We start from the raw sequence: 26,464 nt of genomic DNA on the forward strand, positions 1-26,464 counted from the left end.
GCCTTTAAGTGACATTTGTACCTAAAAGAAGCTAATGTGGCTCAATACATTGCTTAGCTATTATTTAGAGGAGCTTGCTTGCATCTGTAAAGGTGGGAGGACACTGTTCAACTACTAAGTCTTCCAATGCCAGATGCTGTTGGGTTCTCTGGGAAACTGGGCAGCTGTTAAAAAGGCCACCTCAGCAGTATTCCTCAGTCACAGAGTCATGATGGAAGCAGGAGCAAGGAATGTCTTATGTTTTGTGCTGTTCTTTCTTGTGCCGTGGAGTGTTGTCAAAGCACGACCAGATGAGAAAGGGACATCTATTAAGAACAACTTTCCTACCAATGCATTTCATAATAAGACAATCATCACTGACCACCAGTAAGTTTGACAATAAGGGGAGATCTGTATGTAAACCATTTCTTTACAAAGATGTCGCAGTTGGCTGCTCGCGATTCCGGGCACAGGGGTTGCAAATACACTGTAAACTTGTTGCAGAGACTTTGCTAGAGCCTGATTCTTGTCCAGTTGTGTCACTAATTTATTTCATACATTTATTGATACACAAACTATTTAAAATTAATTTTTGTTTACAATTCAGCAAATCGTAGCTATACAACTGAATATTGGAGATCTTGGAACTTTAGAAGTCATACGGCCTTTTATAGAACAACTTTTAGTTAATAAACACACAGACATTTAGTTTTCAATTCCTAATACTTGGTAGTATCAGCTTTGGGTGTAATTACATTGTAGCATTTGTTGGTGCACCTCTGGTTCCCCCAATTTTTGCCTATTCTCAGAAAATTGCTTTTTCTCTGTCAGATTTGTGGGGACTTGGCATGAACAGTTCTTAAGCATTGACACATGGGGGAGATTTGCTAAAGCCGGAGCAAATAGAATCTAGTGCAGCTGTGCATAGCAACCAGTCAGCTTTTATGTTTTATTGTCAAAGCTTAAGTGCCAGTTCACACTGGGACGACTTGTCAGGCGACTTAGCCGCCTGACAAGTAGCGTCCCGTTCTGTACAATGGAACCATTCTAATCGGAGCGACGCAAGTCGCTCCGATTTAGAAAAAGGTTCCTGTACGACTTTGGGGGCGACTTGCATTGACTTCTATACAGAAGTCGTTTTGCAAATCGCCACTCCTGTCGTATCCAGGTCGCCTGAGGCAGTCGGGCTGCAAGTCGTGCTGCCTCAGTGTGAGCCGACACTAAGTGAACAAGCTGAAGTTAGAAGCTGATTGGTTACTATGCACAGCTGCACTAGATTCTATTCTATTCTGTGTTCCAGTTTTAGTAAATCTCCCCCATATTGTCATTTCGATTGAGGTTTGGGCTTTGAATGGCAAAACCACAGACTTTGTTAAAAGCAAACCTGCACATATAAGTATGCAAGGTTACAATTTCCAACCTCACGTTCTGAAGATAATATTTCCCTGGCTGTTTGCAGAAATATATTTAAGGGTTGTAAAGCATGCAATAAATATATTAATGTTTTTTTTATCCAAATAACTAAAGTGTTTATGAAAAAATACCAACTTATTACAACAATGTGAAATGATACAAAATGCCAATAATAATGTGAAAGGCAGATATTCAGGTTAGTGCAACCATGTTTGTCCTAGGGAGGTTCTAATCAATGGCACTTAATATGGAATGTCAGATTTTTAATGTATTGAATTAGAGGTAATTGCAAATGCATGTACTTACATTTATCACATACCTTATTTGTATTTTAGTTCATTTAAATTATGAAAATAAATATGCCATGCCAGGTTTATATGTAATTTGTTTACGTATATCAACTTTATCTGTAGGTACTGTTAAATGAAGATAAGTATAATGTTTGCCTGTTGAGGCACCTACTGTATTTTTTATTGGGTGCATCTACTCAAGTTGCTTTATCCAAAAGAAGAGGCATAGTATAATCCACCATTTACTGTTTTGTGATATGGAATTTATACTTATTTATATTTGCTATATTAGTAAAGTACTGGTCATACCTACCTAAATTTCTCAATTACCAGAATATCATTACAGTGAAAAAAAAAAAAATTATGTGCAAGGTCCATAAAGACATGGATGAGCAAGTTTGGGGTGGAGAAACTTGACTGGCCAGCAGAGAGTCTTGACCTCAATCCGATAGAACACCTTGCGAGGCCAGGCATTCTCGTCCAACATCAGTGCCTGACCTCACAAAGGCACTTTTGAAAGAATGGTCAAGCATTCCGATAGACCAGGGATATGCAATTAGTGGACCTCCAGCTGCTGCAGAACTAGAACTCCCATGAGGCATAGCAAGACTCTGACAGCCACAAGCATGACACCCAGAGGCAGAGGCATGATGGGACTTGTAGTTTTGCAACAGATAGAGGTCTGCTAATTGCATATCCCTGCCATAGACACACTCCTAAACCTTGTGGACAGCCTTCCCAGAAGAATTGAAGCTGTTATAGCTGCAAAGGTTGGGCCAACTCAATATTGAACCCTACAGACTAATGCCCCGTACACACGGTCGGATTTTCCGATGGACAATGTCCGATCGGAGCGTGTTGTCGGAAATTCCGACCGTGTGTGGGCGCCATCGGACATTTTCCATCGGATTTTCCGACACACAAAGTTGGACAGCAGGAGATAAAATTTTCCGACAACAAAATCCGATCGCGTCAATTCCGACCGTGTGTGGCCTGTTCCGACGCACAAAGTGCCACGCATGCTCAGAAGAAATTCCGACACGGGACAGCTCGTTCTGGTAAACTTAGCGTTCGCAATGGATACAGCACTTTCGTCATGCTGCAATGTTCAAAATGGTTTAATACAGCGCACTCTCTTCTTCTTTATAATGTGACAAGAATTAAGTAGTTTTGATGCTCATATTCACACACACTTCTCACAAACTTCTTTCGTTACTATTTATCGGGATTCCCTCAATATATTTTGATTTCTCACATCTGACAACATATTTTTTTTGTTTTTTTTTTTACTTTAATGTAGATTCTTTTTTTGTGTTTCTCTTTTTTTAATTTTTTTTTTTTGGTGATTTTGATTTGTACTCCCAAAAATGTTTGTGTGTTTTTTGTGACAAGTTCCCACAACACCATTGATATGTTGTTCTATTTAATCTGTAGGAGATTGTTTGGTGTTGTTGTCCCTTGTTAATTTCACATTTTATGTTTTTAGAAATGTACCTGAATCGTCACCAACAAACTGTCCTTTTTGGATGAAAACACACACAGGAGAGTAGAATTTACCGAAAAAATTTTATTAAGGGCTCACAACTATAAAAAAACAAAGAGGGAGGCAACGCTGGAGAAACTGCAGAAGTGGGTGAAGCCTTGGACCCCCAGGGCAGACATCAATTATTTAAAAGCAAAATTGGTGGCCTGAGGAGTCCATATCTAAGGGAGGGCAGTCTGGTCCAGAAGTCCCAGAGATCCGGAAAGCAGCAGATGACATCTATGTCCCCAGGCTGTGGTCATACGAGAGACTGCAGCTTTTGTCAGACCAGACTGAACCCAGGGCAATCACTCTTTGGTCTTCCTTCCATGCTTCCTTCCAGGCTTTGGCTGTGGTGGTGGAGTTGTGGCAGCAGGAGGAGGAGGAGGATCGTCGATCTCAATGACATCCGTCTTGTGTGTCAGTTCCCCACTCTCCCCCTTACGTAGGACTTTATAAATCAGGTCCTCAGAGATCTTGCATTGGCCCTCCTGCATGCCCAGCAATTTGGTTGCAGCCATGCAGGCAAAGGCCTCTTCAGGACTGGGGAAGGCTCTGAGGGACGCCGAAGCCTCCTGGATCAGCCTGTATGCTGAATCCTGCACAGGACTGGGAATCATCTTCCTGGCTCGTTTATGTGGCAGGCGGAGGGGAGGAACCTGAGACTCAGTCAGGCTGCGACTGGTCCCAGGCTTCTCTTGGCTGACACTTAGCCCCGCCTCCTCCTGGCTGCCACTAATCCCCGCCTCCTCCTGGCTGACACTAATCCCCGCCTCCTCCTGGCTGCCACATTTCACAGCCTCCTCCTGGCTGAGGTCTTCCTGTGTATGAAAAAGGGACATAGTTTTAGTATTTTTTACATCAATCACACACAATTTTCACCTCCTGACTGCTGCAAATTGAATGTTAACAAATATAACAGACTATCATTCTGAGCCCAGCATTTTGCATTCTTGTCCCAATTTTGGGTGCCCACTACTGTCTATTTATATGTAAAACACTTTTTTTAATCAGCAATTAGTGATCAATACTAACATCTAGTAAACATAATTTCTTTATTGCCCAGAAATCTGTAGAAGAATGCTATACCTGACTCCAGCTGGGCTCCTCCACTTCTTCCTGGCTGGAAGGCCCAGGTTGGACATCAGAAGCCTCAGCTGGGATGGAAGGAAGGGTGGAAGGAAGAGTGGAGAGGGATTCCCTGACTTCAGTGTGGTCTGACAGAAATCGCAGTCTCTCATAGTACCACAGCCTGGGGACATAAACGTCATCTGCTGCAGCTCCGGATCTCTGGGAATCTGTGACCTTCTTGCGCTCCTTAAGATAAGTGCTCCTCAGGCCACCAATTTTTGCTTTTAAATAAGGGATGGTTGCTGTGGGGACCACCGGCTTCACCAACTCCAGCAGTTTCTCCAGCGCTGCCTGCCTCTTCTGTTTGTGATTATAGTGGGGGTGTCTCACTTGCCACAGACAGGGCAGCTCCCTGTACTTATCAATGAACAGGGGCAGGAAATTGTGGTCGTTGAACCCATCCATTTTCTCTGCAAGACACAACACAAGACAAACCCTAATGTCAGGCCAAACTCCCCTAATATTGTTACAATATAGGCTTCCATTTCGAAGCAGTATAGGCGCAAGTTTAGATCCTACCTTCGTTAGCACGATCGGCGTCTCTGATGCTCCTTCCTCCGCTCACAGATCGTACGTAAGACGCGCGCGTTACGATTTATACACACTGCGCATGCGTATAACTCCGCCCGCCCCTGACGTTCTTTCTAGTCTATTCCCCGCCCCTTTTCGTTCGGCGCAGTGGGGGAAGAGCACATGGCGGATAGACAGCAGGATCGTGTTAATTGTAGCAACGAGGAGGAGGAGGGGGAGGAAAGGCCAGAGCCTGAAATTTCCCGATCCAGAAGGAGATTAAAGGACTCAAATATGTCCTTTGGGGAGATGTTGGAGATGGTGGACATCCTGAAGAAGGCCAACTATGATGGAAAGTATGGGCCTTACCCCAACCACAATGTCCGAAAGGCCAAGATCATGGCAAAAGTGGTCAGGAGTCTGCACCGGAAATTCGGGGTACGTCGATCGAAAGATCAGCTCAGGAAGCGGTGGTCGGACCTGAAATTACGAGAACATGAGCAGTACAGAAAGATCCGGAGAGTGCTGCAAAAAAGTAAGTATTTGTGCTGTGTTCCTATTCTTTTTGTGTTTATTACGTTCGTGCTGCTCCATGTGCTTTTAGGAACTGTTGTACAGTTTAAAATGGCAACTTTCATGTTCATGGGCACATTATTCGTTCGGATTACACATTTTTATTTCGGACGATAAAATACCATTGTTTAGGCCATATGCATTTGGCCACCATTTTGACGCCCTATACTTGTCTTCAAAGAATTGGGTTGTGTAGATGGGTTTGTTACTAGAATGAAATGCAAACTAGATTCTGTGTAAGGAGAGGACACTCAGCAGCTGTTTTCACATCTGGACACTGGAGCACTAGTGTGGGACCCCAGAACACCATTTTTATTAGGGGGCCACACAGGTGCTCCAGTGTATACTATAGGGGGGGTCTCCATCTGTGAAGCTTGTACCAAACAGGTAAAGTATTGCAGCTTGACAAAGGACACTAAAAAAGCTACATCTTGGAACTCTGCTAAAATAGATCATTGTACCCCACTTCCAAGCAATGTTTCATCTTTATAGTTCTGCCATCAAATATCTGTGTGCTAATTATACCATTTTTGTTTTACATAGGGGAGAAAAGACTCGGAGGACACCCCTCATCCCAGGAGACCAGAGCCCCCCCCCCTCTGGAAGAAGGGGAAATCCCCCCAACACAAGCTGAGCAGGAGGATGAAGACGTGGTGGAACTAGTCACCACAACAGGTGAGTGTCTGCGACCACAGGCTCAGATAAGAGATGGATGGCGGCATTTTTTGCAAACCTAATTTATTTTGGGTTTCCTCTCTTTTTAGGTGATCGTGAGGTTGTGGATGAAGATCCTTTCACATCCGAAAGTGCCCAGATCCTGATCGGGGAGATCATGGGGTGTAATTTACAATCGGAAAACATCAAGCAAAACATCAATGATGTTATTCCAAAATATAAAAACATCATTGATGTTTTGGGGCGAGTTTAAAACCCCTCCAAATCACTTTCTTCTTTTGTGTGCTACAATGTGCGAAATGTTTTTGTGATTTTTCCCAAAGCCAAATTTGAAGGATGCACACAGTGTGTCAACATGTGCTATCTGCTATCACGGGAGATCAATGGACGCGTTTTGGGGGTGCAACACCTTCCTCAATAATAAAGTAGCGGTGAGGAAGGGCTTTCTCCCCCAAAACACGTCCCTTCATCCCCCGTGATGGGAGATAGCACATGTTGACATTGGGACATTTGTGTGCATCTTCCAAATTTGGCTTTTCCAGGGGTGATTTCCCCCCATCTGAACGCAATATCAAACACAGTTCCTAAATACTGATGTCTGATATTGCCTTCAAGTTCTACCAAATGTGAACTTTGTAAGATCAAGATTTGTGTCTTTCTTGTGGGTTTTACACAGGCCTGTTTTCTATAAAATGCACATTTTGATTTTGGATAATGACACCACAAAAATTGTTATACAACAAACATGTTGGTTTGTCAGAAAAACCTTTGGTAAATGCACATGTGATTGTGCAGGTATTAAAAAGATTGTTAATCAAGAACGTGTGGATTATTGTCTCAACGCTACAACACTTTTGGGGTGATGTAATTGTTGTTTTAGGAGAAAATGGGGGTAATTTCCTAAGGGCAAATCCTCTTTGCACTACAAGTGCAGTTTCAGTGCAGTTGCAAGTGCACTTGTAGTGAAAAGTGTCTTTGCATTTAGTAAATAACAGCCAACAGTGCTTTGTATAAGGTTACACAATCACGACATTTTCTGGACTCCACACATTTCTGTCAGGGTCAGCTAAAACAAACACAAGCAGTAAATGTCCACAAAGAAGAGCCTGGGGGGAGATGCCTGTCGAGAACTTGAGGTCCTGCAGGCTTCTCCCTGTGGCCAAATACCGCAGGGTAGCGACCAACCTCTGCTCCGCAGTGATGGCTTGCCTCATGCAGGTATCCTGCCTGCTGATATAGGGGGTCAGCGAAGCCAACAAACGGTGAAACACGGGGTCCGTCATCCTGAGAAAGTTCCTGAAATCATCAGGATTATTCTCACGGATCTCACGGAGCAAAGGCATATGACACTACTGGTCACGCTGAAGCAACCAATTCTTGGTCCATGAACTCCTCCCCACCCTGTTCATGGACTGGACTTGTGTCAAGGTCAGGACCCCAACACCAAGCCCCCGCACAGCACGAACTCTACGAGGAGTACGCATACGAAACATGGCTAGAAAACGGTCGGCTGCTCAGAACGAAGTAACAGAACGCACTGAAGAACAGCAAGGCCTGTGAAGAGCGACCTGAAAACCAGTAACGAACGAACAAGAATACAATGACTACCTAAAGTCACGCGGAACTTGCTGCACGCACTGAAGAGCAGATACAAACCCACAAGCACAAACTGAACGGCAGAAAACGATCTGAAAGCCACGAGTCTGAAAAAGCGCGAATCGTCTCTCACCAAACTTTTACTAACACGAGATTAGCAAAAGGAGCCCAAAGGGTGCTGCGCTTGGTTCTGAACCGGCCTTTTCTAGTCTCGTTGTACGTGGTGTACGTGACCGCGTGGTTGTCGATCGGAAATTCCGACAACTTTGTGCGACCGTGTGTAGGCAAAACAAGTTTGAGCCAACATCCGTTGGAAAAAATCCTAGGATTTTGTTGTCGGAATGTCCGAACAAAGTCTGACCGTGTGTACACCCTATAAGACTGGAATGCCATTAAAGTTCATGTGGGTGTAAAGGCAGGCATCTGGCAATATAGTGTGTGTGTGTGTGTGTGTGTGTATATATATATATATATATATATATATATATATATATATACTGCATCACAGGACTTCTGTGGGATTGCATATATGCGCACCTGTGTTTGTGCTGGAAGACTGCTCCATAGCAACTGAGCTGTCACTAGGTCTTGTACTAACGATTGTAAGCCAAGAGGACTGGCACCATATCACATGATAGGGGATTGGCGCTGTTCACTAGTGAATAAATAAACTATAAACAGACTCTTACCACAAGGAGAGCACTACACCACAAATCTGGGTGAATCACAGTATAATTTAGTATGTATCAATAAATATACCTGCTAAAGATACCAAAAAATGTGCAAACAGCTCAAAGTGAAGAAATATATAAAATAATAAATAAGGCTCCAAACAGTAATATCAGTGAATGATCATTCAAGTGTGCAAAAAATGCAAAATCCAAGGATAATAATCATTGAAAGGTGTAAGTGAATAATGCCCTGAAAAAAACACAGTGTTACCCACTCCAGAGTAGTGTTTGTGCTAATGAAGTGAGGCTGGATAGTGATCAAATAAAAATATTAGAAACACAAAAAAAGCAATTTACATATGGTGTGCATGAAAATGTTTTGTTCAAGAATTAATAAATGAAAAAAATATGTATTTGAAAAATTTTTTTTTAAAAACTGACATAATAGTCTATGGTTTCAAGAGAAAAGTCCGTGCATGCAAAAATTCCAGAAAATGCCGAAAAAATGCTATATATGTTAAAGTGCTATATATATTAAAAATGTCCAGTGTACGTAAAAAGTTCTTGTGCAGCAGACTAGTATATCTTCAAATGGTTCCAGGTATGTCCGTCCCATTAAATATATACCGTCCTGTGTGGAGCCCCCTCTAGTGTCCCCACTCACCGGAATGCCTAACCCCTGCAGGGGTAATAGGCATGTAGACGTGAGTCCAATGATCCAGGCGGTCGGTGTCCCCCTCACCACCTGCTATCCACTTGTGTCACCAGATCGCTCTCAGAAGGCATCCACCAGGACAGAATACCATGTACAGGGAGAAGAGAAGAGCCTCATAGTGTGATTCCAAATATAACTTTATTTAGCTCAAGCTTACATTAAAACTAAAAAATGGTGAACTAAAATCAGACAACTCTCTGCTGGCTGGCTCCACGCCAGAAGCCGCAGACAGTGCAGTGTTAGCGGCGTGCGTTCCACGGCCGACTCCAGAAACCGGAAATGAATGACATAAACAGAAGGAAAAAAGGACGTATGCGTACCAAGAGGCCACGCCCTACGCGTTTCGTCATCAAGACGTCATCTGAGGCGCGGCCATCTTGGTACACCATACGTCTATAAATACTACATGGAGGCGCCAAGGAAGCCAATCGGGAAGCGGTGTATGACGAGCACATCCGCCCAGCTTGAGAAATGGGATGACCGCTGTAGTGAGAGGTGGGATGGTATAACCATCACAGCAGTCTGATACCCCCTAGTGGCAGTTCAAAAATAGTTCTAGAACCCAGGTTAACTGAAAAGGAGCGCCTCCGTGTGTAACAATGACATATTACCAGCATTTCAACAGACATATCTGTACTTCCAAAAAATATATATATTCAATACAAAAATGCTGAAACCTATGTTACAAAATGTTTTGTACCCCCATATTTATAGTACAACAGTATGTTACAGGATAAAGCCAGTGGACCTAGGGCACTCATGTTTCCTCTTTCCAGTTTCACCCATTTTTCCAGGGCTTAATTTCATTTTAATTTCATCTGATCTTCATTTTATGTTGTACCCTATTTATTAATTTAAGCCAAATTAGCTCTTCCTTGCTCTCACATACCTTTTTAGGTATGGTTGGTTCTGTTGTTGCTCTCATGATCCTAGACTTTAATCCAGGGGCTTCACCCTTAGTATCTTGAGCCTGGATGCATATATTTTTAACACGTCAAGTCCTAGGTTTTATACCCGTAATATTATAATTGCTCTTGGCTATTTTTACCCTACACTTTTATCTATTTTTTTTATAGTTTTTACATTTTATTTTAATCCATTTCATATTTCATTCTTTCGTTTAATATATTACAAGATAAAAGAATTTTTATTTTTATGTTTATCTTTATTTTTATCTTTTGTACAAGGTCAGTTGTAATATTATATCTTCTTCATGAAAGATCTTTTTTTATATGACATTCCATTGCTCATATCGATATGCCCTTCCCTTTATATCATTTTTAATTTATTCCTCTTGTTTCTTTGTTACATAGGTTTCAGCATTTTTGTATTGAATATATATATTTTTTGGAAGTACAGATATGTCTGTTGAAATGCTGGTAATATGTCATTGTTACACACGGAGGCGCTCCTTTTCAGTTAGCCTGGGTTCTAGAACTATTTTTGAACTGCCACTAGGGGGTATCAGACTGCTGTGATGGTTATACCATCCCACCTCTCACTACAGCGGTCCTCCCATTTCTCAAGCTGGGCGGATGTGCTCGTCATACACCGCTTCCCGATTGGCTTCCTTGGCGCCTCCGTGTAGTATTTACAGACGTATGTACCAAGATGGCCGCGCCTCAGATGACGTCTTGATGACGAAACGCGTAAGGCGTGGCCTCTTGGTACTCATACGTCCTTTTTTCCTTCTGTTTATGTCATTCATTTCCGGTTTCTGGAGTCGGCCGTGGAACGCACGCCGTTAACACTGCACTGTCTGCGGCTTCTGGCGTGGAGCCAGCCGGCAGAGAGTTGTCTGATTTTAGTTCACCATTTTTTAGTTTTAATGTAAGCTTAAGCTAAATAAAGTTATATTTGCAATCACACTATGAGGCTCTTCTCTTCTCCCTGTACATGGTATTCTGTCCTGGTGGATGCCTTCTGAGAGCGATCTGGTGACACAAGTGGATAGCAGGTGGTGAGGGGGACACCGACCGCTTGGATCATCGGACTCACGTCTACATGCCTATTACCCCTGCAGGGGTTAGGCGTTCCGGTGAGTGGGGACACTAGAGGGGGCTCCACACAGGACGGTATATATTTAATGGGACGGACATACCTGGAACCATTTGAAGATATACTAGTCTGCTGCACAAGAACTTTTTACGTACACTGGACATTTTTAATATATATAGCACTTTAATATATATAGCATTTTTTCGGCATTTTCTGGAATTTTTGCATGCACGGACTTTTCTCTTGAAACCATAGACTATTATGTCAGTTTTTAAAAAAAAATTTTTCAAATACATATTTTTTTCATTTATTAATTCTTGAACACAACATTTTCATGCACACCATATGTAAATTGCTTTTTTTGTGTTTCTAATATTTTTATTTGATCACTATCCAGCCTCACCTCATTAGCACAAACACTACTCTGGAGTGGGTAACACTGTGTTTTTTTCAGGGCATTATCCACTTACACCTTTCAATGATTATTATCCTTGGATTTTGCATTTTTTGCACACTTGAATGATCATTCACTGATATTACTGTTTGGAGCCTTATTTATTATTTTATATATTTCTTCACTTTGAGCTGTTTGCACATTTTTTGGTATCTTTAGCAGGTACTGTATATTTATTTATACATACTAAATTATACTGTGTTTTACCTTTGATTCGCCCAGATTTGTGGTGTAGTGTTCCCCTTGTGGTAAGAGTCTGTTTATAGTTTATTTATTCACTAGTGAACAGCGCCAATCCCCTGTTTTCTTAGAGTTTATAGCATTTGGATCGCACCTAGGTGCTTTCTTTATCTGGGGGGCTGCAGTTCGGTTACGAGCCCGTCCTGAGCGCGGAATACTAATACAACCATATCACATGATAATGGTGATTGACTATCATAGGGCTCACTACCTGTAAAACCTCTAAAGTTGGGTTCACACCGCTGCACAGAGCGGCTCACAGCAGGGGTCAACTGCGTCCCCATTCACTGTTTAAGGTCCGATTTCAGCCCAAATTTTGGGCTGAATTCGGATCTGAAATGAACCAGAAGACACACGGGACTCTTTTGCAATTCACACCGGAACCGCTCCGGAGATGTGTGAACCGGCTCCATTGAGAGCTGGTCACAATCTCCTTACATACAAATTGAATGTGGAGAAACACGCATCCAATTCGCACTAGTGTGAACCCAGCCTAAATGATGAAAAAGATACATTGAGGGTTATTTACCAGAGCTGGAACATACAGAATCTGGAGCAGCTGTGCATAGTAACCAAAAAGCTTCTAACTTTAGCTTGTTCAGTTAAGCTTTGAAATTGAAAGCTAGATGTTGATTGGTTGCCATCTAGATTTTGGCTGCTCCAGACTGAAGCTGGCTATAGATGGTTGTTTTTTTTCCATTTAGCCAGGGGGCTGAATGAAAAAAAAGGAACAGATTCCTCCATCAACACAAGCGAGGAATACCCTCCTTACTTATGTACAAGCAACAAATATTTTACACATACAGTATGTGGTATCACCACAAACATCATTAGAAGGAACATTTATTTTGGGTTTTTCTCAGTGGTGGGTCATGGTAACAACATAAAAATATAGTTACTTGTCAGCTCCATATTTGATAACTCTTAATCCAGTTTGATTAAGGATTTATCCATCAAGACCAGCCTTCTATTTGCTATCGCCTCAGCCAAAACAGTTTCCAAGATTGGGGCCTTGGGTTACAAGGAACAGTTTTTTACCTTCTATCTAGCCTAGGAAGTTTTTTATTTCCATGCAGTGATCCAATGCAAAAGTGGCTTCAACGTTTCACAAGAACCAATACATTATTCTCCCTATATTCAGGATGACTGAGAATGATCAGATCCATCTGCTGGGTGTTGGCAGGATGCTACATGCTTACTCACAAGCTACAGCTTCATTTAGAGATTCAGTCCTTCTTTTTGTTACTTTCTCTGGTAAGAAGCAAGCATAGTCCAAACCAATCACTGCATGGATCCTGTTGGCTATCCAACTGACTTATAAGGCAAAAGGCCTGGCTCCTCCTGAGGTGGTGACAACACACTCACAGCCTGGAGTGTTTCAACTTAATCGGTGCCAGAAATAATTTATAAGGAGATGATGTGGTCCTTCATTAATATCGTTTTTATCCTGTTAAGTTTTTTATTCGCAGCTATTTGCTGACACAAACTTTAAAGCCAAAAATTAACTTTCAGCATCCTACCCTTGGTTGTGGGGAGTTATTCTGTATGCTGCCATGGTGTTAGTAAGGAAAATGGAAAGGTCATTATCAAATACTTACCATAATATTCCAATCTTGACTCAACCACTTCAGCCCCCGGAAGGATTTGCCCCCTAATGACATGGGAGCGCTCCCGCACGAGTGCCCCCACGGAATGCGGCTCTCTGTGGGGACACTTGATGCTGAGGAGGGGCCAGGAGCGGTGCTGGGGGACACCAGAAAAGGAGGATTGGGGCTGCTCTGTGCAAAACCCTTGCACAGAGGAGGCAAGTATATAACATGTTTGTTATTTAAAAAAAACAAACAAAACTTTACAATAATTTTAACTCCATGGAAGTATAGTAGTTGTTGAGTAGACTAGTCATAACATGTTTGGCCTCAGTTAGTTTCAAATTTATGGGAGTGAGGTCCTATGAAGTTGAGCAAGGGTGGAAACCAAATCATATGCTGCCATGGTGTTAAATTGGGAAAGGAAAATGTTTGTATCTAATAGGGAATTTTCCTTTTTTAGCTGCTGCTCTCACTGCTCTTCAGGGTCTTGGCATTGGAGTCTATAGCTCTCCCCCCCTCCCCTTCCTACACCTCAGACACAGTTTCTACCCTGAAACTGTATGCATGTGAAGTTAACCGCTTGCCATCCGGAGGACGTCATATGACGTCCTCGACTTTCGGGACTTATATCTGAATGATGTCTGAGGCTACAGACATCATTCAGATACCGGCATTTTCAGCCGGCGATTCCGTACACCATAAGAATGATCATAGCGGCTGTTCCGCCGCTTGATCGTTCTTACGGGCGGCGGGAGGGGACGTCCCCCCCCTCCCGCCGCCCTCCGGTGCTTCTACCAACTCACCTCAGCGATCGGTGAGTCGGACAGCGGATCCGCCGGCGTCGGATGTTCACCAGATGGTCGCCAGAGTCTCTATGGTCGTTCGGAGGCCGGGCGCGATGTTATGACGTCACGCCCGGCCTCTGCATTCAAAAAAACGGCGCCGCTTCGGCTGTGAAGCGGCGATCGTTTTATTTATTTTTTTTATTTTAGGCTTCCCAGCCTAGAGGTGAGATGTGGGGTCTTATTGACCCCATATCTCACTATAAAGAGGACTGATCGTGTCATATTCCTATTACAAGGGATGTTTACATTCCTTGTAATAGGAATAAAAGTGATCAAAAAAAAAAAAATTTTTTTAAAGTGTAAAAATAAAAATTTTTAAGTAAAATTAACAATAAAAAAAAAAAAAATTTTTAAAGCGCCCCTGTCCCCATGAGCTCGCACGCAGAAGCGAACGCATACGTAAGTCCCGCCCACATATGAAAACGGTGTTCAAACCACACATGTGAGGTATTGCCGCAAACGTTAGAGCGAGAGCAATAATTTTGGCCCTAGACCTCCTCTGTAACTCAAAACATGTAACCAGTAAAAAATTTTAAAGCGTCGCCTATGGGGATTTTTAAGTACCAAAGTTTGGCGCCATTCCACGAGCGTGTGCAATTTTGAAGCGTGACATGTTAGGTATCTATTTACTCGGCGTAACTTCATCTTTCACACAATGCAAAAAAATTTGGCTAACTTTGCTGTTTTGTTTTTTTTTAAAGCATGAAACAGTTTTTTTTTCAAAAAAAACGCGTTTGAAAAATTGCTGCGCAAATACCGTGCAAGATAAAAAGTTGCAATGACTGCCATTGTATTCTCTAGGGTCTCTGCTAAAAAAAACATATATAATGTTTGGGGGTTCTATGTAATTTTATAGCAAAGAAATGATGATTTTTGACATGTAGGAGCGAAGTGTCAGAAATGGCCTGGATGCGTGGAGTAATGAGGAGTTTTAGTGAGGTCTCGCTTAAATCATGTTTTGCAGTTTTGAGAGAGATGATGTCTTATTGTGGCTAATGGCATATTTAAATCTTTGTAAAGTAGACAGCTATCCCTGTATTCTGTGATGATTGTCATGGATTGAGTAATATGCATCCTTGCAAAGGTCTGATGTTTTCAAGATAATAATTTCCCCTTGAGCATATTGCTTCCTGTTGTACTACAAGCTGAAGCCCATGTGAACAAGGTCTAAAACTTATAAACCTTTCATATGTAAGCTACATAACTGCCCATGTTGCTCTTTATTCAAAATCCTTCTATTGCTAGCCTACGAAATTTCAATAATTCTACATAATAATAATAATAATAGGAAAACCTCATAAGCAATAATGGATACATTACTTTTTGTTTCACCAACTCGGTCATCTAGATTGTGAAATCCGAGGGCAATAATGATCCTTTATATCTCTTTGAATATGTCCCATTCACAGTATACTTTTTCTTCTGCCATGGATTAAAAAAAATGTGATTTTATGACTTATAGCTACAGGGCAGGCAGGGCATTAGAAACTCATTGCTTTTCTTTGGTGACTGAATTATTTCTAATGATGTACGAATAATACTAATGATAATCTACTCTGTTACCTGTCTAGTCATTTAGAAGATGAGTTAAGGCACGAGATGGGAGAAGTTGATTTAGATAAAGCCTCAGAAGATGAACTTGAATTCTATTACTTCACGTAAGTGTGATTTATTGTTATAGGTGATACTAAAGGCATTGGCAATGTTACATGAATAGGAATGGATTTTTTTAAAATGCATGTAATTGTATCTAAGCACTTAAAAAGCAATCAGATATTACATACTTACAGTATCTGGTTTAACTAGTAACGGTCACATTCAAATGGACTTGTTCTCTACCGTTAAAGACATTTTGCTACTTGGCTTCCTCAGCTCATATAAGCATCAGAAATATACCCCAGCATACCCCAGGTAACAGTCACCTCAATCCAGTCATTATGGTTTAGGGTACCTACCATGTGACGTTTGAGTTTATCTTGCTGCATGGCAAATATTACCTGCACCTTCTATTACCAGAATCAGTGTTTTCACTAGGCCAGTACATAACACTTTTTCTTTTAACCATTCCTTGGTGGATTTGCTAGTGTGATTAAGATAATTATTGTGTTACATAGTAGGAGAGGTTGAAAAAAAACACAAGTCCATCAAGTCCAACCTGTGTGTGTGCTTTTATGTCAGTATTACACTGTATATCCCTGTATGTTGTGGTTGTTCAGGTACCTATCTAATATTTTTTTGAAATTATCGATGCCCCCCCTGCTGAAACCACCGCCTGTGGAAGAGAATTCCACATAATTACCGGTCTTACAGTAAAGAACCCTCAACGCAGTTTAAGGTTAAACCGCTTCTCAACTAATTTTAGTGAATGGCCATGTGTTTTTTTAATTCCCTTTCACTGAAAAGTTTTATTAAAATATTTATTTCTGGTTCAACTTCAACTTTTTGGATAGATGGCCTCACATTCTCATTCAGCACACTACATTATGTTGCAGAATTCCTAGCTGACATGATTGCAAGCTACCCAGGCCCTGAAACAGCAAACTATAACATTCCCACCATCAGGCTTCCCAGTTGGTATGAGGTTATTCTGTCTTCAGTTTGAGGCAAACATGTCTAATACCATGACCAAACAACTATCTTTGATTCATCAGTCCACTGGCAAGGACTTCTAATTTAAAAAAAACACTTAGATGGGCACCTTAGCAAACGCAATATACAGTGACGCACACACGTTGAACAAGATGGAATTATTAAAGACTTGTTAAACCTTACAAACTGTGAGACTAAGAAGAGCATGCAACCCCTTTCTTGCTTGAGAAATGCTTCTTTGAATATTCATAGTTGTTATGACAGTATAGGGCTGGTGCATTTTTTACATCAGCTATGGATTCCATACACCCAAAACTGGCAGGTACCATTTAAGGGACAACAAATGGGTGAGCAGATCTTGGCAGTTCTAAGCACTTAAGCCCCGTACACACACAGCCGAATATCGGGCAGTACTGGCCATTTCAATAGAAACCAGCCCAGCATCTGGCCCGTGTGTATAGCAGCCGGTCCGGTTTCTCTCAAAGGGACAAGACCAAAAAAGGTCTGCCGATCAGCACTCTCAGCCAGTGGCTGAGAGTGCTGACCATTGGGTTCCAGCAGGGGGGGGCTGTCCCCCTGTCAGAACACAATAGCTCAGTGGGGAGATTGCTGTACTAACATTGGATTGTTAGTACAGTTGCTCTACGGTTTGTTTTTTTTGTTCAGGCCTTTGGGTTGAACGAAAAAAAAAATTTTAGTGTCTAAGAGGCTTTAGCGGCCATGGCCTTTTTTATTTCTCTGCTGTTAAGTTCAAATTAGGATGCGTAATGCTCTTATTTTCTTCTGAAGGGTGCATGACTTTGATCACAATAAACTTCTAGATGGGCTGGAGATTATGGCAGCATTGCACGATTCCCTTGATGAATACATAGGCAATGTATTTACGAAGGATGAAAAAATTAAGCACTACATTGGTATGTTACTCTATTTGTGTAATGGTGATAAAATTACTTATGTAAAGAGCTACTAAACATTAAGAGTATTATTAAAACATCCATTATATTTTCAGGGCAGTCTTAAAGTGATTGTAAAGTCAGAAGGTTTTTTTTTATCTTAATGCATTCTATGCAGCAGGTGCCCCACCCTCTAAGACTGCATACACACTATACAATTTTCTGCAGATTTTTGTCTTCAGATTTACCAAAACCATATAATATGAGGTTAAACCTTAAGAGTCCCAATTTGTATGCAATCAGGCAGGCACTATATGGTTTTGTTAAATCTGAAGACAAAAATCTGCAGAAAATCCAATAGTGTGTATGGGGCTTAATACGTACCTGAGCCCCATCTCTATCCAGCAATGTCCACGAGTGCCTTGGCTGTCTAGGACTCTCCCACCTGATTGGCTGAGACACAGCAGTGGCACCAATGGTGCCTGCTGCTGTCAAAGTCAGTTAGCCAATCAGGAGAGAGAGGGGGCAGGGCTGAATGGACACAGGAGGCTGGGACTCAGCTTGGGTGCCCCCATAGCAAGCTGCTTGCTGTGGGGGCACTCGACAGGAGGAAGGGGCCAGGAGAGCCGAAGAGGGACCCGAGAAGAGGAGGATCCTGGCTGCTTTGTGCAAAACCATTTCACTGAGCAGGTAGGTCTGTTATTTTTATGGAAAAAAAACATTTACAATCACTTTAATGTAATGTTTAGATTTTTTTAAAGGTATATTTTAAATAATTATGGTGATGGATAATTTACACACCACATCCCTCAGAATTAAATCAGAGTACAAAAGAATGTGGGACTTGTCTGTAAATAAATATTGGAATTTAAAACTATTATGTATACATGTCTCTTGCCCCTGATGAAGATCCCACATTCTGTTTCCTACTGGCTATTTTTTTTTTTAGTGTTTATGCATGCATTTTATAATAATATAACAACCAAATTGCACACCCACAGGTGTGCTAAAAAGATGTTTGCTGTATACTCTATAGCCGTGGCCAAAAGTTTGAATGACACAAATATTATTTTTCACAAAGTCTGCTGCCTCAGTTTTTATGATGGCAATTGCATATACTTCAGAATGTTACAAAGAATGATCAGTTGAATTGCAATTAAGTGCAAAGTCCCTCTTTGCCATGAAAATCAATTTAATCCCAAAAAACATTTCCACTGCATTTGTGAAGGTGGCTTCAGGGCGCCCAAGAAAGTCCAGCAAGCGCCAGGACCAGTCAGCTGTGGTAGCTTGCTAATGAATGGCAGCAGGCAGGTGTGAGTGCATCTGCATGCACAGTGAGGCGAAGACTTTGGAGGATGGCCTGGTGTCAAGAAGCGCAATCAAAGAAGCCACTTCTCTCTAGTAAAAACATAAGGGACAGACTGATATTTTGCAAAAGGTACAGGGATTGGAGTGCTGAGGACTGGGGTAAAGTCATTTTCTATGATGAAAATCAGAGATTGTTTCTTCCGATTGTTTGGGGCAGCCGGGAAAAAAACCTTGTCTGGAGAATAAAAGGCGAGTCCTGTGTCATGCCATCCAAGAGCAGCTTTGGTGATGAACAATGCCTTTTCCAGCATGATGGAGCACATTTCCATAAGGCAAAAGTGATAACTAAGTGACTTGGGGAACAAAACATCAAAATTTTGGGTCCATGGCCAGGAAACTCCCCAGACCTTAATCCCATTAAGAACTTGTAATCAATCCTCAAGAGGCGGGTGAACAAAACCCCCCCCCTCACAATTTCTGACAAAATCCAAGCATTGATTATGCAAGAATGGGCTGCCAACAGTCAGGGTGTGGCCCAGAAGTTGATTGACAGCTTGCCAGGGCGAATTGCAGAGGTCATGAAAATATTGTAACACTACATGTATTGACTCTGCATAAACTTAATGTAATTGTCAATAAAAGCCTTTGACACTTATGAAATTCTTGTAATTATACTTCAGTATACCATAGTAACATCTGACAAAAAGATCTAAAAACACTGAAGCAGCAGACTTTCTTAAAATGTATATTTTTGTCATTCTCAAAACTTTTGGCCACAGCTGTATGGCCTTGCGTGCTTCCCTGGCAAGATAAGTTCTTGCCATCCTTTCATAAGCTGTAAAGGACTTGCAACTTTAGGGGACCACCCATAAACATGGTAAGTTCAGATTTATAAAGGATGTCTTCCCATCAGTAACCCTGGTTAGTTCAGGGGGAGACACCTAAGGTAAAAGTGTTTTTTTTTTTTTTTTTTAACAGGTAAAATGTTAACAGTTTATCTGATATATGCTAAGGGTGGAAGGGCACAGCTTCTAGATTTAGGCGAACACTGGATTCAAAGTTTTGGCAGTCATTCTCTTTCTCATACCTCTCAAGTTTGCTGTAACTTTAACCCTGGCTGCTGCTACGCTAACTTCTTTATCTGCATGTAGTTGCTGAATTTATTTTTTTTCCTCCTGCAGCTTGGCATCTCTGCTTCTTTGTTTTATCACAACCAACATTTTTGCTTCAATAAGATTCTACTCACGCTCTTATTTATGAAGCATTGCTTCATAAGCCTGGGTTCAAAAGTTAGCTGCAAACTCTGCTCTGATAGTTGGATGAACTTGAAGTTGGCATTAGAGCTGTTATCTGATCTTTGTGATAACAGTGGATATTCTGCGCTGTCAGAATACAATATTTTTGTGTGGATGGAAGAATCTATTTGACTTGTATCTTCTTGCAAACTTCTGGGAAAATCAAACACACAAGTGGGAAATAAAATTTCTGAGGGTGTTCTGTATACCAGCAGTGTATATATAATATATATATATTGTAAAGTTGGGGGTTGTTTAGCTCTCGTAGTAAAGGCTTCTGTATACCAGCAGTGTACAGAATGCCTCCTTTTACATAAAATCACAGCTGCTGCAGCTTTAAAAGGCAAGATCATTTTTAATAACATAAAAATTACAATATGGCTTTGTGTCCCCATTACAAGTGCACTGCAAGTGCACGTGGAAGTGTAGTCACTAGATCTGAGGGGAACATGCAAGGAAAATAAAAAACAGCATTTTTTCTTGTACATGATTGGATGATAAAATCAGCAGAGCTTCCCCTCATTTCAGATCTTCCCCTGAGATTTACAGCAAGTGCACTTGTAGTGCAAAGTGGATTTGCCTTTAGTAAATCAACCCCACTGTGATGATGCTGTAATGCTTATAATAAGGTTACCTCAGAGCAGAAAATGTAATATAATTATAAAGAATTGGGTTTTGGACAGTGCTTGTCTGGAAGATACTAAATGACCAGACCGCATCCAAAATGGCATAATAAAATGACTAACATTTACTACCCTTGCATACATTTAAATATTATGAGATGTAAGTTTCATTGAAGTCCTACATTAGTTTAATTTAATTAAAGTTTTCCTTACTGGTTAATTCTTGCTTTTAAAAATCTAAGCCAAATAGCGAAGCAAAGTTCAAAGAGATGTAAAACTAGGTGGGAGCTGTGCTAGATAAAGAAGATCAAAGCAAAGTTGTCAGTTCCTGCAGAGTTTCTGCTGTCACTGTACTTTTCTCTGGATTACAGTTTTAAGTCAGCCCAGGCAATCATTTGTGGAATTTTCTATAATTTCATCTGAGCAAAAAAAAAAAAAAAAAAAAACACATAACTAACATAAAACTTGCATTTTCGTTTTATTGGCATTTGTAGGACATCTAGAAAACAGATGGCTTGTACCACCCAAAAACCAATGCAAATTTTGTAAAAAATTTTGCAAACTGCATTAGTAACTATGGCAGACTTTGGCCATCTGCCTTTCAATATGTCATACTAATCAGTAATCGATAGGATATACCAAAAATGGCATCTACTTGTCCCCAGTAGATGACCATTTGGTTGAAACGCATAGGACGTTCTCATCACTCTTCATATTGCCCTTTCTTTTTATGTGATCACATGTATTTTATTGTTTTTTTAATAAATTACCTCCCGTTTTTATCTGCACCATGTGGAAGCATTGTTTTTTCTCCACATGATTCCCTGTTATGAGTGGACACCATAACTTGGCCATACCCACCCTTCAAGATTTTTGTTCCTGAGTCCCTGAAGTGGCGTTGGGTTTGGAGATCTCCACAAGCATTACCTCCTGGTGTGAGCGGTTATTCCTCCTGGCTTCATCCACCTTCTGTGTTTCCATTCTGTGGTTCCTGAATTCGTGTTGGACCCGAAAGTCCAGAGGAGTGCCCTTGGATTTCGTGTTGAGGTTCCATCCATTTGGACATACATACACCATCCTGTTGTTGATGTTCGCTGTTGATGTTCGCTGCCCTTCTATGTTCCCTGCCATGGATGGATCTGCATATTGATTCCCATCATTTTAGGAGCTACACCATCCAGTTGCTGTATAGTCTGTTTAGACATAGTGGGACTTTCTATTTTCCCTGTTCGGATACGGACACTTTCATTTTTTGTTTCTCATTTCTTTGATGTATTGATTCTCACCCTCCTCTACACCATATGTTTTTTTGTTGTTTTATATGGTTAGCACTAATCGTATGTTCTTTTGTCATGCGCTACGTAGTTATCACCACTTTGCCCAGTGTATTAGTCGCACCTTATGTAGCTGCTCCCCACCACGATTTACATCATAGTTAGCGCAGTGTTTTTTTTACCTCCATTTCTATTGGTAGAAGTTGCTGCCTGTCTGAAAGAGACCTTACTGTTTTCAACTGAGAGCACAATTCTACCTTTATGACACAAGTATTTAAAATCATTTTTCTGTTTATATGCAGATATGACTGATGAGGTCCTAAAGGAAGATGATCTGGATAAAGATGGGTTTTTATCTTTCGTCGAGTACATGCACTCACAAAAACGAACAGCAAGTCCAACTACAATTTTGGACAAAACAGCAAAGGAAAAGGGCTCCAAGAGCTGAAACCGAGAATAAATTAGAGACAGTACCTTATGTACCATGTTTCTATGTTGTCATGTTTTTGCAGCGAGCTTATCTTTACTTTATTGCAGAAATCATGCTCAATTCATTACTAACCATTGCTGTTAGCAATACATGTTTTTTAATTATCTAGTAAATAAAAAGTGCATACAAAATGTTATTATTGCTCAATCGAAAAGAAGTAGAGCTTAAATTGGTTCTAAAGCCTTGGTGTTTTTTACCCCAATACATTCTCTGCATTAAGGTGAAAAAAAAAAAACCCCAATAAAATTTTCCCATCCCTCCCTCTCACTTACCTGATCCTGTCAGCGATCCAGCATTGTCCCGACTTTAGGTCTTCTCTCCCCTCTCTTCCTCTTCTCACACACTTGTACAGCATTGGGAGCCATTGCGTCTGCTGCCGTCAGTCAAATTCTGTAAGCAAAGAGCAGGAAGTGGGGCTGAATTGCACTGCGTGCATTTATAGATGCACACAGTGTGGCTCAGGGGCAAGCCGGAAGGTGTGCCCCCATAGCAAGCAGCTAATTCACTTCCTCTTTGGTAACCAGGAAGTGAGTTGAAATCTCCCAGGGACACGGATGGCAATAAAGACCTAATAGAGCTTATAACATTTCTCTGCTCTAACTAAAAAATATTTTGTTGTGGACTCAGGCTTTAAAGGCGGTGTTAAATCCAAAAGCAAATATTTAGATGTGATGGCTGCATTATTTTTCTCTTTTAGGCTTGCTTTCCTTTATTTTTACCTGGTCTGGTAAGTCTGTTTCTCAACAGCTGTCCTGCAGTCTTTTTGGGGGGGAGCGGGTACCCAGTTTTTAGAGGCACCCAGCTCCCAATTCCTCCCCTGGTGGCGCAGCGCTGGAAGATCACCTCTCCCCCCTCCCTGCAATCTTCTGGGACACGTCACAGGTCCCAGAAGATTGCCCGGCCATTTCACAGCACGCAGCACAGAGCGCATCTGGCTGTGAAGCCACAGCCGGGTGCCCACAGTCAGAATGCTGGCACCGGGGAGAGGAGCAGGGCTTTGTACTCCCGCATCGCTGGACCGTGGGACAGGTAAGTGTCTGATTATTAAGTCAGCAGCTACACTTTTTGTAGCTGCTGACTTTTAAATGGGTGGAACTCCACTTTAAGTATCTGGAGATTTAATTAAATTTGCCAGTGTAACTAAATCTGGTAATGCATCTAACACTCCCCTACCCTTAGATTAACAATGCTGTTGTCCACAGGTGTCTCTGCTGCTCCTTTATCCAGAGTGCAGGCACCCTAATGCACGAAGTGTGTTACTGGAAGGATCACAGGTGAAAAAATAGAGGAAAAATATGTAACAACATAATTTGTCAAGAATTGCATAAGTGGGAGAAGGTACCTGTCAGAAAAAAAAAATGCTGCGAATAAAGGTAGAGAAGTGAGGAGGAGGAGGAGAAGAAGTGGAGACTTTCCCTCTTAAGTGAAGTTATGCTTTTAGTTGGAAGGTTGGGAGTTTTTTTTTTTTTTTTACAAAAGATGAACTTATGTTTACGAAGGATTTACAGGGTTTGTTAGGACAATATTTTCACTAGCCATACAAATTTTTGCATATTTTTATGCAAATATAGCTCATTACAACCTTGCAGAAAGCACAATGTTTTTTGGCAGGACCAAAAGATGTGGCTAAAGTCCACAGGATAGTGGGCGCACCGCCAGCATTAATCTAAAGAGGGAATTTTCTATTTTGCTTTGCATTTTTACAGGGAGGGTGCAATAGGGTTGATTTACTAAAGGCAAATAGACTGTGCCCTGTGCAGTTGCACCAGAGCTTAGTAAATGAGGGGGAGCTGTGCTCACTTCCTTCATCCAATCATGTGTAAGCAAAAAATGCATTTTTTTTCTTGCATGTAATTGGGTATTCTTTGTAAAGTGTAGCTTTACCTCATTTACTAAGCTTGGTGTAACTGCACTTGCTAAGTGTACAATCAAGTTGCCTTTAGTAAATCAACCCCAATGTGTTGCTGGATGGGTTAGATAATGATTTACCTATTTTTCCCCCAATTCTGAAGTCCCTAACTGTTTAAACCTAATATGTCAATATGATAAAATACCTTGCTTGTAGTAGATGTCTTTAATCCCATGCTGCTGTTTATAATAAACATAGTCAGGTCAATAAATATTGGGACATCGACACAATTCTAATCTTTTTGGCTCTATACACCACCACAATGGATTTGAAAGGAAACAAACAAGACGTGCTTTAACTGCAGACTTTCAGCTTTAATTTGAGGGTATTTAAATCCAAATCAGGTGAACGGTGTAGGAATTACAACAGTTTGTATATGTGCCTCCCACTTTTTAAGGGACCAAAAGTAATGGGACAATTGGCTGCGCAGCTGTTCCATGGCCAGGTGTGTTATTCCCTCATTATCACATTTACAAGTAGCAGATAAAAGGTCCAGAGTTCATTTCAAGTGCGTTATTTGCATTTGGAATCTGTTGCTGTCAACTCTCAATATGAGATCCAAAGAGCTGTCACTATCAGTGAAGCAAGCCATCATTAGGCTGAAAAAACAAAACAAACCAATCAGAGAGATAGCAAAAACATTAGGTGTGGCCAAATCAACTGTTTGGAACATCCTTAAAAAGAAAGAGCTCAGCAACACCAAAAGACCCGGAAGACCACAGAAAACAACAGAAAACAACTGTGGTGGATGACCAAAGAATTCTTTCCCTGGTGAAGAAAACACCCTTCACAACAATTGGCTAGATCAAGAACACTCTCTAGGAGGTAGGTGTATGTGTGTCAAAGTCAACAATCAAGAGAAGACTTCAACAGAGTGAATACAGAGGGTTCACCACAAGATGTAAACCATTGGTGAGCCTCAAAAACAGGAAGGCCAGATTAGAGTTTGCCAAACAACATCTAAAAAAGCATTCACAGTTCTGGAACAACATCCTATGGACAGATGAGACCAAGATCAACTTGTACCAGAGTGATGGGAAGAGAAGAGTATGGAGAAGGAAAGGAACTACTCATGATCCAAAGCATACCACCTCATCAGTGAAGCATGGTGGTGGTAGTGTTATGGAGTGGGCATGTATGGCTGCCAATGGAACTGGTTCTCTTGTATTTATTGGTGATGTGACTGCTGACAAAAGCAGCAGGATGAATTCTGAAGTGTTTCAGGCATTATCTGCTCATATTCAGCAAAATGCTTCAGAACTCATTGGACGGCGCTTCACAGTGCAGATGGACAACGACCCGAAGCATACTGCGAAAGCAACCAAAGAGTTTTTTAAGGGAAAGAAGTGGAATGTTATGCAATGCCCAAGTCAATCACCTGACCGGAATCCAAATGAAAATGCATTTCACTTACTGAAGACAAAACTGAAGGGAAAATGCCCCAAGAACAAGCAGGAACTGAAGTCAGTTGTAGTAGAGGCCTGGCAGAGCATCACCAGGGATGAAACCCAGCGTCTGGTGATGTCTAAGCGTTCCAGACTTCAGGCTGTAATTGACTGCAAAGGATTTGCAACCAAGTATTAAAAAGTGAAAGTTTGATGGATGATTGTTAATCTGTCCCATTACTTTTGGTCCCTTAAAAAGTGGGAGGAACATATACAAACTGTTGTAATTCCTACACCGTTCACCTGATTTGGATGTAAATACCCCCAAATTAAAGCTGAAAGTCTGCAGTTAAAGCACATCTTGTTCGTTTCATATCCATTGTGGTGGTGTATAGAGCCAAAAAGATTAGAATTGTGTCGATGTCCCAATATTTATGGACCTGACTGTATTTGTGCAAATCAAGTGTGTGAACTAAAAAGCACCTCTTTCTCCTCAA

The 26,464-nt window shown here is 41.3% G+C and overlaps 1 protein-coding gene across 1 annotated transcript; it reads left to right on the forward strand.

Moving 5' to 3' along the window:
* Positions 1 to 208: 208 nt before the first annotated feature.
* Positions 209 to 22,663, forward strand: LOC141141558 (multiple coagulation factor deficiency protein 2 homolog). The gene is made up of 4 exons (XM_073629152.1): positions 209 to 366; positions 15,773 to 15,859; positions 17,580 to 17,704; positions 22,486 to 22,663. Exons 1-4 carry the CDS (start codon positions 209 to 211, stop codon positions 22,629 to 22,631), a joined length of 516 nt encoding a protein of 171 aa, XP_073485253.1. The 3' UTR covers positions 22,632 to 22,663.
* Positions 22,664 to 26,464: the final 3,801 nt, after the last annotated feature.

Source organism: Aquarana catesbeiana, linkage group LG04 (genome assembly GCF_042186555.1).
Source record: "Aquarana catesbeiana isolate 2022-GZ linkage group LG04, ASM4218655v1, whole genome shotgun sequence".
NCBI classification, from domain to species: domain Eukaryota; kingdom Metazoa; phylum Chordata; class Amphibia; order Anura; family Ranidae; genus Aquarana; species Aquarana catesbeiana.

What these genes read in the sequence shown, in the direction of transcription:
- LOC141141558 (XM_073629152.1), top strand. Translation starts at nt 209, where the DNA reads ATGATGGAAGCAGGAGCAAGGAATGTCTTATGTTTTGTGCTGTTCTTT. An exon ending in CTTGAATTCTATTACTTCAC is followed by an intron (nt 15,860 to 17,579) that starts GTAAGTGTGATT and finishes TTTCTTCTGAAG; the next exon opens with GGTGCATGACTTTGATCACA. An exon ending in AAAAATTAAGCACTACATTG is followed by an intron (nt 17,705 to 22,485) that starts GTATGTTACTCT and finishes GTTTATATGCAG; the next exon opens with ATATGACTGATGAGGTCCTA.